General features: G+C 34.7%; 1 protein-coding gene across 1 annotated transcript in view; it reads left to right on the top strand.

The window, feature by feature from the left end:
* LOC149788595 (ceramide kinase-like) overlaps positions 1–14,180 on the top strand; it is an 82,400-nt gene that overhangs the window by 35,279 nt on the left and 32,941 nt on the right. Inside the window, exons 7-8 of the mRNA XM_089974646.1 lie at positions 5,825–5,977; positions 11,475–11,580. Of these exons, the coding sequence (XP_089830772.1) occupies positions 5,825–5,977; positions 11,475–11,580 (259 nt within the window). The remainder of the gene's footprint in view (positions 1–5,824; positions 5,978–11,474; positions 11,581–14,180) is intronic.

The raw sequence follows: 14,180 nt of genomic DNA on the forward strand, positions 1-14,180 counted from the left end.
ATGCTAGAGCTGTCTTTGACGCGTTACTGTGTATCATCAATATATATACTAGAATTGTCTTTGACATGTTACTGTGTATCATCAGGGTATATGCTTGAACTGTCTTGCTTTGACATGTTATTATGTCTGTCATCTGAGTATAAGCTAGAACTGTCTTGTTTTGACATGTTACAGTTTGCATCATCTGAGTATAAGCTTGAACTGTCTTGCTTTGACGTGTTACAGTTTGCATCATCTGAGTATAAACTAGAACTGTCTTGCTTTGACATGTTACTATGTGTTTCATCTGAGTATAAGCTAGAACTGTCTTGCTTTGACATGTTACAGTTTGCATCATCTGGATAAATTCTGGAATTGTCTGTGACATGTTACTATGTGTATTGTCTTGGTATAAGCTAGAACTGTCTTTCTTTGACATGTTACAATATGTATCATCAAAGTATATGACTGAACTGAAATATTTGGTTTCTAAATTTCCTATTCTATTTGATAAAAAGGGGTAAGTTTCTGAATATAGGAAGAGATTGATGAAAGGGATAAAGATATGGTGGAAATTGTTCTGTACATTTAGCTGAATTTTAGGGTCAAAATTTGTTTGAGAGATTAGTGTGACTCCTGCAGTAACAGTGAAAAGTCCCTGTATTATGTTTATTAAATGGTATCCTTGCAATTACACAGCCTAGAATAGTCCCTGTGTCATGTTTATTGAATGGTATCATTGCAATTACACAGACTAGAATAGTCCCTGTATCATGTTTACTGAATGGTATATTTGTAATTACACAGCCTAGAATAGTCTCTGTGTCATGTTTATTAAATGGTATCCTTGCAATTACACAGCCTAGGATAGTCCCTGTGTCATGTTTATTGCATGGTATCATTGCAATTACACATCCTAGAATAGCCCCTATATCATGTTTACTGAATGGTATATTTGTAATTACACATCCTAGAATAATCCCTGTGTCATGTTTATTGAATGGTATGGTTTCAATTACACATCCTAGAATAGGCCCTTTGTCATATCATATCCTTGCAAATACACATCCTAGAATAATCCCTGTGTCATGTTTATTAAATGGTATCCTTTCAATTGCACATGCTAGAATAGTCCCTTTGTCATGTTTATTGAATGGTATCCTTGCAATTACACATCCTAGAATAGTCCCTGTATCATGTTTACGGAATGGTATCCTTGCAAATACACATCCTAGAATAATCCCTTTGTCATGTTTATTGAATGGTATCATTGCAATTACACATCCTAGAATAGTCCTAGTATCATGTTTACTGAATGGTATCCTTGTAATTACACAACCTAGAATAGCCCCTGTGTCATGTTTATTAAATGGTATCCTTGCAATTACACATCCTAGAATAATCCCTGTGTCATGTTTATTGACTGGTATCCTTTCAATTACACATCCTAGAATAGGCCCTTCATCATATCATATCCTTGCAAATACACATCCTAGAATAGCCCCTGTGTCATGTTTATTGAATGGTATCCTTGCAATTACACATCCTAGAATAGGCCCTTTGTCATATCATATCCTTGCAAATACACATCCTAGAATAATCCCTGTGTCATGTTTATTAAATGGTAACCTTTCAATTGCACATGCTAGAATAGTCCCTTTGTCATGTTTATTGAATGGTATCCTTGCAATTACACATCCTGGAATAGTCCCTGTATCATGTTTATGGAATGGTATCCTTGTAATTACACATCCTGGAATAGTCCCTGTGTCATGTTTATTAAATGGTATCCTTACAAATACACATCCTAGAATAATCCCTTTGTCATGTTTATTGAATGGTATCATTGCAATTACACATCCTAGAATAGTCTCTGTGTCATGTTTGCTGAATGTTATCCTTTCAATTACACATCCTAGAATAGTCCCTTTGTCATGTTTACGGAATGGTATCCTTGTAATTACACATCCTAGAATAGTCCCTGTATCATGTTTACAGAATGTTATCCTTGCAATTACACATCCTAGAATAGTCCCTGTATCATGTTTACGGAATGGTATCCTTGTAATTACACATCCTAGAATAGTCCCTGTGCCATTTTTATTAAATGGTATCCTTGCAAATACACATACTAGAATAATCCCTTTGTCGTGTTTATTGAATGGTATCCTTGCAATTACACATCCTATAATAGTCCCTTTATCATGTTTACAGAATGGTATCCTTGTAATTACACATCCTAGAATAGTCTCTGTGTCACATTTATTAAATGGTATCCTTGCAATTACACATCCTACAATAGTCCCTTTGTCATATCATATCCTTGCAAATACACATCCTAGAATAATCCCTGTGTCATGTTTATTAAATGGTATCCTTTCAATTGCACATGCTAGAATAGTCCCTTTGTCATGTTTATTGAATGGTATCCTTGTAATTACACATCCTAGAAAAGTCCCTGTATCATGTTTACGGAATGGTATCCTTGTAATTACACATCCTAGAATAGTCCATGTGTCATGTTTATTAAATGGTATCCTTGCAATTACACATCCTAGAATAATCTGTGTCATTTTTATTGACTGGTATCCTTTCAATTACACATCCTAGAATAGTCCCTTTGTCATATCATATCCTTGCAAATACACATCCTAGAATAATCCCTGTGTCATGTTTATTAAATGGTATCCTTTCAATTGCACATCCTAGAATAGTCCCTTTTTCATGTTTATTGAATGTTATCCTTGTAATTACACATTCTAGAATAATCCGTGTCATGTTTATTAAATGGTATCCTTGCAATTACACATCCTAGAATAATCCCTGTGTCATGTTTATTGAATGGTATCGTTTCAATTACACATCATAGAATAGTCCCTTTATCATATTATATCCTTGCAAATACACATACTAGAATAATCCCTGTGTCATGTTTATTAAATGGTATCCTTTCAATTGCACATCCTGGAATAGTCCCTTTTTCATGTTTTTTGAATGTTATCCTTGTAATTACACATCCTAGAATAGTCCCTGTGTCATGTTTATTGAATGGTGTCCTTGCAGTTACACATGCTAGAATAGTCCATGTGTCATGTTTATTGAATTGTATCCATTCAGTTACACATGCTAGAATAGTCCCTGTGTCATGTTGATTGAATTGTATCCATTCAGTTACACATCCTGAAATAGTCCCTGTGTCATGTTTATTGAATTGTATCCATTCAGTTACACATGCTAGAATAGTCCCTGTGTCATGTTTATTGAATTGTATCCATTCAGTTACACATCCTGAAATAGTCCCTGTGTCATGTTTATTGAATTGTATCCATTCAGTTACACATGCTAGAATAGTCCCTGTGTCATGTTTATTGAATTGTATCCATTCAGTTACACATCCTGGAATAGTCCCTGTGTCATGTTTATTGAATTGTATCCATTCAGTTACACATGCTAGAATAGTCCCTGTGTCATGTTGATTGAATGGTGTCCTTGTTCACCTAGGGTATTCATTTGGTTACATCCTTCTGAGAAAGCAATGGTCATGCACTAAGTTAAAGCTTTATGCTGGTATGCCATCAATGATTTCCTTCATCTACCTTGTACACCTGGTATGCCATCAATGATTTCTTTTATCTACCATGTACACCTGGTATGCCATCAATGATTTCCTTCATCTACCATGTACACCTGGTATGCCATCAATGATTTCCTTCATCTTCCATGTACACCTGGTATGCCATCAATGATTTCCTTCATCTTCCATGTACACCTGGTATGCCATCAATGATTTCCTTCATCTACCATGTACACCTGGTATGCCATCAATGATTTCCTTCATCTACCATGTACACCTGGTATGCCATCAATGATTTCCTTCATCTTCCATGTACACCTGGTATGCCATCAATGATTTCCTTCATCTACCATGTACACTTCCTTGGAAGACAAGTCCACCTGCAAACAGCACAGACTGGGTCAGTTTGTTAGGAGTAATCAGTAGAAAAAATAGCTTGGACCCTGATCTGATGTTGGATTGTGTGATGGCAGATTAGGAAATATGTTGTTTGCAATCGGACTCCACTTGTACATGAATATATATACCATATGCTCAGATGACTTGTACATGAATATATATATTCCATATGCTCAGATGACTTGTACCATGAATATAGACCATATGCTCAGATGACTTGTACATGAATATATACCATATGCTCAGATGACTTGTACATGAATATATATACCATATGCTCAGATGACTTGTACATGAATATATACATGTACCATATGCTCAGATGACTTGTACATGAATATATACCATATGCTCAGATGACTTGTACATGAATATATACCATATGCACAGATGACTTGTACATGAATATATACCATATACTCAGATGACTTGTACATGAATATATACCATATGCTCAGATGACTTGTACATGAATATATACCATATGCTCAGATGACTTGTACATGAATATATACCATATGCTCAGATGACTTGTACATGAATATATACATGTACCATATGCTCAGATGACTTGTACATGAATATATACCATATTCTCAGATGACTTGTACATGAATATATACCATATGCTCAGATGACTTGTACATGAATATATACCATATACTCAGATGACTTGTACATGAATATATACCATATGCTCAGATGACTTGTACATGAATATATACATGTACCATATGCTCAGATGACTTGTACATGAATATATACCATATGCTCAGATGACTTGTACATGAATATATACCATATGCTCAGATGACTTGTACATGAATATATACCATATACTCAGATGACTTGTACATGAATATATACCATATGCTCAGATGACTTGTACATGAATATATACCATATGCTCAGATGACTTGTACATGAATATACACCATATATTCCGATGACATGACTGTATACCATATGCTCAGATAATGTATAAGTTATTAAGATATAGAAGTGATTCAGAAATTTTGACTAATCTCATAATGGGTATGTAAGATTTAAGTAATTGTAGCTGGGCATTTCAGTGAATGAATGTGTTAAAATTAATGTCTTAACATTGTTAGATGTTACTTGTATATGGCATTAAGTGATACTGTACAATTTCACATAACTTTATTCATGTTTCATTTGCATTTTCATTTTTTTTTCTTACACCAGTTTTCCATTTGACAGTGTCTCTGTTTGTTTGTTTGCATTTATTTCTGTCTTATATAGAATGTTGTTTCTTTTTCACATTCATGTGACTATGTTTTGACGTGTTACCACATGTATTTTACATGCAAATTTGTATCCATTTACAAATTTATAAATTTATTCACTGTTTTTGTATACTGTTATTTTTGCTTCAGGAAATACCATTTCTATTTTATTAACATTAGTGTCACTCAGATCACCAGTATGTTGTATCTTACACCTGGAACTTATTTGCAGTGTAGCTTTCAGCTCTAATTCAGTAACGCCACTTTCTTTTTACCTACTGTATATACTTGAATATATGTCTTTATAACCTACCTATACATTACTGTATGTACTCACTTATAAATCCAGTCAGACTGCAAACAATAAAGATCCTGATATGCCATAGCATAATGTACCTGCAGATCAAGGACTGTCTTGTTTGTTCTACTGATCACTCCTAACAAACTGCATAGACTCAGATCTGCTGGCACATTATGTGATGGCAGATCTGGATCGATGCAGTTTGTTGTTGGACTTGTCTTATAAGCAAGTAAATAAGTGTATAAACCATATTTGTTACATTTTATTGGTTGTTCTCACTAGGAGCACGTTCCTTTGTTCAGGCAAACTTTTTGATATTTTCAGGTGACAGTATTGGTATTGATGTGTGTTCTGTATACCATGGTGATTGCTTTCAACGATACTGTGTGTCAATGCTAGGATACGGCTACTTTGGTGACCTTTTGAAGGAGAGTGAGAACAACAGGTGGATGGGAAAGTTACGATATGACTGGTCAGGTACAGTATTCTTCTGCTACTTGTAATGCTTTCTAATGCATGATATGTTGCTCCCTGTGCAAGGAAACTGAGCTGTAAATTCTTTAACAGGTTAGCTGTAATACAGTAACTAAATGATTACCAATAATTGCAGCTGGAAACACTTTTATGTACAGAGTGCAAACTGGCAAGAACTGCATCATCAAAGTTTTAAGTTCTGGAAATCAGATAAAACTTGCTTGTTACACTTGCTGACACAATGATATCTCCCACTTGCATTTTTATTAAACTCTAGGTACATTCCACCTTTAATTCTTTTGTTATATTCTCATTCAGTAATTATTACCACTCCTGCTGTTTCCATGATCACTCCAGTGCCAAGTGTTGAACTTGTGTATTGTTAGTGTTTAAATGACTTGATGAAAATATGTGAGATGCCTGAATTGTCAAAGGGAGAAAATAGGGTTGCTTTGTTTTTGAATGCTGTTTGTAAATGTGGGCAAGAATGTTATTAGTTTTTTGTGTCATAAATAGCAGATTTCTAATGCAGAATTGTTACTATATATAATTAACATATACACCACTCCCTCGATAACTCGCGCACATCGGGGTCCAGAAACATCGACCGCACTATAAGCGAGGGGCGAGTTATCGAGGGACCTATAAAATAAGCCCAAAACCAATAAAGTGATTGACGACATAACGGAAAAATGGCGGGGGGGGGTGTTGTTTAGGCAGATTATACTGTTGAATACTCACTTTATAATCGTTCTGAGATTAACTGTTAATAAATATCTCTTTATAACGGTGTACTTTATTATTTTCTCATAGGACAACATTACAAATTTCAGGATAAATTACAGTATATTGAGGCGATCATCGAAAACATTATTCCACGTGGTTTCCGTTCGCTGAACATGTGTACCACTTCACACATTGTGTACTACGTCACTAAGTTTTATGTTGAATTGTATACATTCTAGTTTTATTGTTTGAGCCAAATTAGAAGTTTTTTATACACAAAAGATCGACTCTTTTCGAGAAACAGTGTCGATCGAACGATAGATAGATAGATTTGAATGCGATAGAAGTAAAATGGAAAAAAAAAAAAAACGAGTTAATCAGTACTGACATATTTATTTGGTCTACAAATTTAAAACAACGTAAATTAGAACAAGTTAATACTTGCCGTTTGTGCCACGCTTGACAAATATCAATTCACTTTTTGAAAAAATCAGTTAATTTTTTTGTGTGTGTTACTCCTTGGTTTCTCTGCCGCTGAGCAAAATCCCTCAGATTTCTCAACTGCATGAGCTTTATGTGGTCAACATTTTGGGTCTCCAGCCACCTTATGGCAATATCAAAATATTTGCTTCCTGTGCAGAGGGGTGGGGGTGCAACATCTGTGTCTGCATCACTTTCAACACTTGTGTTACTCCAGTTAGAATCGTCTTCTGCTGCAAATTTGTTCGCAATAGAAATAATTATAGTTTCATCTGACATGTATTCGGCTGTAGGGCAATCATTGTCAGCACAAATCCACTCCTCCATCAAGAGAAACGCCCATCTCAGGACCATGAGTCTATACTAATTTCTCCCAAACAGCCTCGGCATTAATGACATCAGTTTCACTGAAACATTTGAAGTCACTATCGTCATCGTTGTCTCTGTTACTGTTTTGCTTTACGTCAAAGGCAGCTCCAAGACCCTTAATCCAGCACCCGAGGTCTCTTGTAATCGATTTTTTTTTAATGCAACAAACACTTCCCCAAGTTGTTGATCAAAACAAAGCCGGCATGTACATGTAATTAGGTTCTCACAGAAGTACTCACGGGTTTCGATGTGACGGTCGATTGACTCTTTTCATGTTTTCAATGAACAGACTATGTTGTGATTATAATGTTTACACTGAAACGGAATTAAAGGATTAGAACGTGACTTTCACACAGGAAGTCGTTTAATTGGAGTTTATTTCATTCTCTGTTGCCACCTGTTAACATTTACCATAAGTTTTCATTGATCGCTATTTCACCAGACTGTTTATTTACAGTATAATGACAACTATTTATCCTAAAAACTTACATAATAAATGATATCTTTAAACAGAGGTCTCGCTAGGATTTTAAAACGGGGTCTTTCTGCCTCTGAATTCAATCACTAAATATCAGTATATTTTCTCACTCGGCCGCCAAGTCAAAGCCTTTGAACTAGCCGCCTAGCTGTTGCATCATGTTCTTTTTTTTTTTATGTACTCTTATGAAATAGCAACAGTACATCAAAAAGAGTCTTTCAGTCACTGAATTCTGTCATTGTAAATATCAGCACAGTAAACTGATCAACACATTTTTCCCACAAAGCAGGTGGCTGAAACAGGACCGGCAAATCTTTGAATTTTCCCGCGCACCTATTACATGCGTACGGAGGACTCCAGCCTCAGTGATTTTCTGCGTCCCAGATCAAAAATTGGCGTCCAAATACGCGTAATTAAGCGTTTTCGAGATCTCGAAAATTAATTCTTCTCTAGAGCTTGCAAACTGCAAAATATGGATTATATTTTTACGGGCATTAATCACCATTTTCGATGATAAAACGAGCAATGTATCAAGGTTTAATTTATCAATTCTTATCGTGATTTTTTTTCATGTTCAGCATATTTTAAAGATATTTTAAATACATTTTGTCTGGAAAAAATCGGGAGCCAAGACGGACACCGCGTTATAAGCGGGATCGCGAGTTATCGAGGGAGCGGTGTATTATGCTGCCAATGTTTCATTAAATGTATGTGTTTTAGAGAAAAGAAAAACAACAGCTTTCTTAATTGTGTGCACTCTTACAAAAGACACTGATGCTGTTATAATTACATTTTCTCTCTCTCTCTCTCTCTCTCTCTCTCTCTCTCTCTCTCTCTCTCTATATATATATATATATATATATATATCATCACTTAGAAAAAGACTTTTTGTTTCCCATCTGCAAAAACCTCTGTAAACTAAATGTCTCAATACCGAAACTTGCTCCCACAAAACACAAAAATTGGAATGATGGGTAATGTCTGTCCTTACATCCATTGCATTGTACAAACTATGTATAATCAACTACTCTTCAAGTTTTCATTAGAGACTCTTAAAATATGGGATATTTAATGTTAGTAATATGCAGCATGTTGCTATAGCATGTCCTGACTCTTTTCCAGATTTAAAATACCCTAACTGTATGATGAGAATTCATCCTTCCCTTTGGTGACTGGAAAGTCTGAGAATTTTGAAACACCCCTAATCCACCCCATAACTAACTTGCCCATGCACATTGTTCTTCATTCTTTTATGTTTGTATTCCATAACGGTTACTGTTCATACTCAGACCATTAGATTTGTTTGTGGATGAACTAAACAAGATGTTTTGTCCATTTGAAAGTTGAGATGATAAAGTTGATTTTGTGGATGAGTTTGCTGAGTGACAAAAGAAACTTTCAACTGGGTAAATGTCTGGGTGTAATATCCGCAATGCCCACAACTAAAGCGAGACAGACACTGTTGAAAATACCATTCTGATCATTTAAAAAGTTATTTAGGAGAAATGTACATAAATATTCACAAACCGAATGGTTCAAACTGTGAGCCAAGCTCTTATAGGACCATAATAGTAGCATGGAAAGGCATATTTAGGCCAAGAGCTATCCTGGCTCCCTCAGAGTAGTCCCATTTTACAAGTCAGTCCAGACATTAAATTAAAACATAAATGCAACTGAAGATGGCAGGGTTTGGTTAAAAACCAAGAGCCTAAGAGCCTGTAAGCCAAGAGTATGAAGAATTCCTTTTTTTTGCTGCCGAAATGTACTATCACACCACAGATGCTTTGCAAATTTCCTTGTTTTACTTTTGGAGGAAAATATTTGAATTAATAATAGCAATACAAGTCATACAGGTCATGTAAATAGCTGGGGTCCTGCTAACTAAGAGCATGCGAGTGACAGGGTATAAACATAAGTCATCTTTAGCTGGTAATAAGAATGTCAATAAATGTACTTACTTTTTACATCTTGAATTTCCTCAGAATGTACTTTCTTAGTTATTTCTGCTAATTAGATTTATATGGTTCAAAAAATTGATCCTCACCATGAAATTGCACTGTTATTTTGACTACATTTCCAACAGAAATCACATTCTTCATACTGCACTCAAAAACAAAATGAATGTGATATTTCCTAACAAACAGTATTTAATCCTGCATCTTTTTGAGAATGTTGTTTAAAAGAATTCATATTTTTTCCCTCCTTATTATTCCAACAAACAATGACAGAACAGAAACAAATGTACAGATCCCTCAAGACCAGTAGCTCCAGTCACATGTGCATAGTATGGAATTAATGTTGCTAATAAATCCATTCCATCTCAACTAGAAAAGCAGAATCTGTTTGGATGGACAGAAAAACAAAACCCATCTTTCCAAATCATCATCAGAAAGTTATTTAAAGGCACATTCATTCACAATATTACTCAAAAATTCAATATTAACTAGACCAAAATGATATTTCTTTTTTTAATGAATGACTGAGTGTGTGATATGTCACAGAGTTCAAAGATGACTTTTATTGTTCAGTATTAGGTACAAAAGTAAAAAGGTTGCTACATTTGTGTGGGAAAATATGAACTCATTTTTCTAAGTAACACTGCACTCCTGACCTTTGCAGAGAAAACTCATTTAGAGTAGATCCTTTTGATACCTTGTTGAATTGTCCAGTACACAGGGTGGTGTGCAGGGGACAGTCATGAAGAAAAGAATTACTTCAATTGGTTTTAGTGAAGACAGATCTGAATTTTGAATTTCTTTTTGTACAGCAGTTTTGTTGTCCATCCTTTGTACAATCAAGTCTTACACATAATCAATGAAATAGTCTTGAAATTTCTGTGGAATTTTTTATAAACATTACTGTTATCAAAGCCATAATTCAATTTAATTAGATATTACACAAATTTGTTAATTTCTCATTTGTACTAATATTCTTCATACACATTTTTGTCATTTTTGCTTGCCAGCACAAAATACAGCTCAGTTTATACTATATCCCCAACACTGAAGTCAGTGATGGCAGTTGTTTTTTATGTTAAGATTTTATTTGTATAGTCATGAAACATGATTTATTCTGAAAACTTAGCCAATCTGACATATTTTAAAGCAACATGCTGGAAATATTTGTCGGAATGAGACTATATGGTTCTGAGAAGGGGGGGGGGCTTTAAAAATTTGTTGCCACTTGTATTACAGTGAGTTCATTTGTGAAACAAATACTGCTTGAGTACATTATGTTAAAGTGATAAACAAATACTGCGAGAGTACATTATGATAAAGTGATAAACAAATACTGTGAGAGTACATTATGATAAAGTGATAAACAAATACTGCGAGAGTACATTATGATAAAGGAATAAAGAGCAGTTTTGGTATCTCCTCAGTATTTAATTATTCTTTGTACGATATCAAAATATTTCAGCTGATGATATTATGTTTCAAATTTTAGGTCTTAAAAAAATATTTGCAAATAGGGCATATGAAGGAGAAATTACATTCCGAGCATCACCTGACTCCACATCCACACCTACAGATGGAGTACGTTGCTTTATTGGGTAAGTGTTAACACTAAGTTCCATTGAAATCCATTAAATATCCATATCATGTGCTTCAAATAGAAGACATACAGTTTATTCATGACTACAGTTACTTAGATCCTTATTTCTGTCCCATTCAAAATACTGGATGCACTCTGGAAAATTTCTTGGTTATCCAGGGTTCCCACACTACCGGGAAATCAGGAAAAATTCTGGAGAAATGATACATTTTTTTCCTGACAGTGAAAAAGTGCTTGAATTTTGCAAATATTGATGAAAGTCAGGAAAACCCTAGAAATTTTCCGCCACCAATTGACGTCCAAAACTAAACTGATTGTGAGTTAAATTTATTGAGTTCTAACCAGAATATTAGGAGGGTGCAGTATAGATCATTTGGTTGCTTGCAATAAACATATATGCTGAGTCAATCCAAATGTCCAGTAGATTAGATTTATGTAGTTGACTTTTATTTTCAAAGTCAACTTGATATCTGTATCTTTCCTTACATGGAAGGTATAAAAACCAGTCTTGCATCACAAGAGGCCAACATGGTGGTGGCAAAGAATAGCCACTTACCGGATGGCCTAGCAAACTCTAACCTTTGTTAGATCAAGTGGTACATGCATAAAATCGATATGAAAATTACTTATTTTCTCAGAAATTGTGAGTATTAAAATCGCTATGTCTTTAGTCTGCTGAAAGACAAGAAAAAACTACATCATTGTTGAAATGTGACCTGGTACTGACGATTTGCATTGCTAGTTGCATGAGTACACAAATCTAACAACCCATATTTTCAAGTGTTGTAGAGAAAAAAATAAAAAAATATTAAATGAAAGTCGTATACTGGTTGTAATAAAAATACAAAAATGAAAGAACACAAAATTCACTATATTTATATATTCCGAGAACAACTTTTGGAGTATGGTTGTATCATGTGACTACCACGTTGACATGTGCTGTCTGCTTGATAAATCAGACTGGTCAGATGGCTGGTTTTTACAAACAGTAACTGACTTTTCATTTAATATAATTGAATTTCTGTGCAACAACATTATAAGACTGTTGGACTTCGATATTGTCATTTGAGATTTGTGAAGTCATGTGAATAATGCAAATGGTAAGTACTGGGTCAGGTTTCATCTATGCCGTAGTTTTGTCGTCTGTCAGCTGATTAACAACATAACGATTATAATACTTGCCATTTCTGAGAAAATAAATAATTTTTCTGTTGATTTCTTGCAGGTATGAGTCGATATAACAAAAGTTTAAATTTTTTAGGCCTGCTAAGCGACTACCATAAGTCGCCACCGCACAGTGGTGGCAACTTCTAAAAATATTTATATGCAGTTGCAGTGACCCCACACCCCAACCTAAATGCCCAAATATGAAAAATTGTGTGGGAATATTCATTGGAAATTCAGATTAGAAAACAGACTGCTATTCATTTTAAGACAAATTTGTAGTTCAGTAATGGTCATATGTGAACCTTGAAAAAAGTAATTTCATCCTGGAAATTTGTCTTTAGAAAAGTGTGGGAACTATGGTTATCTTCCATCTTTGTGGGGAATCTCAAGTGTTCAACTGTTATTTGGTGCCAAAATTAGGACTGGAGGCTATACCCTCATTATAAGGTTCTCATTTGTCAAATAGCCATATAATCTGACATTTTAAAATGTTGTTCAGTAGTCCTGTATTCCTGTGTTTTCATCAAATAATTACCTGATATTATTACGTTTGGATAACTTTCTTTGTTACCTCTGAATCAGCCCTCCCAGAAAGATGGCTAAATGTCTTTTTGTCTGTTTAGTATATAGATGAATGGAAGTAACTCCTACATATTAACTTCCCTTTCTACACGCTAGGTGGCTATTTTTATATCCCGTCTAAACCAGTGTTTGCTTTTGCTGCCATGTACTAAGATTTCCTCCAGTCAGTCTAGTTGAATTCTATAACTTAAATTTGATCAGCCACATTTCTTATTCTGTGGTACAATAAGTAAAAACAGTTTTTTTATGGTGCATAGAACATTTTTGTGAATTCCACTGAATTTTTTAAATATTTTTGCAGTGTTTGTTCCTCTTTTTTATTTTGGAAATGACAACCATGTGCAAGAAGTATAAATGTTTTAAGTTCATGTACAAGAGATGTGTCTGCATACAATTTCTTGTTGGCACACAATGTAATCTGTGTGCACTTGGTACTAGAACACTTGGTCCAATGTTTTGAAAAAACAGCTTTAGGGTTGAAAATAAATTGAGCATGCTCTCGTGAGATATGCTGAGATTCTTTCTTCACCTCTGATATAGATGCAGAAACAGCACCAGTACATACTGTATCTATAAATATCCCCCATAGTGACACAAAATATCTCCAGAATACACTTTATCAATGAATGCAGAAGAATCATTTATTGTTGTCATGGGTTATATCAAGATGCCCTGTCCACCCCTAATACAAAGGCAGAAACAGCAATAGAATAGACTGTGTCCATATATAAAGTAGAAAGCACAGGCAAGTCCATTCAGGCCTTGGAATTGCATATGATCAGTATGACTCAGATGGCTTTGTTGTTGATATGTCGATGAGAAGAAAGGTTGTTTATACATTGTAATGCC

Source organism: Sinohyriopsis cumingii, chromosome 11, assembly GCF_028554795.1.
Source record: "Sinohyriopsis cumingii isolate HCF-2022 chromosome 11, ASM2855479v2, whole genome shotgun sequence".
In the NCBI taxonomy this organism is placed as follows: Eukaryota; Metazoa; Mollusca; class Bivalvia; order Unionida; family Unionidae; genus Sinohyriopsis; species Sinohyriopsis cumingii.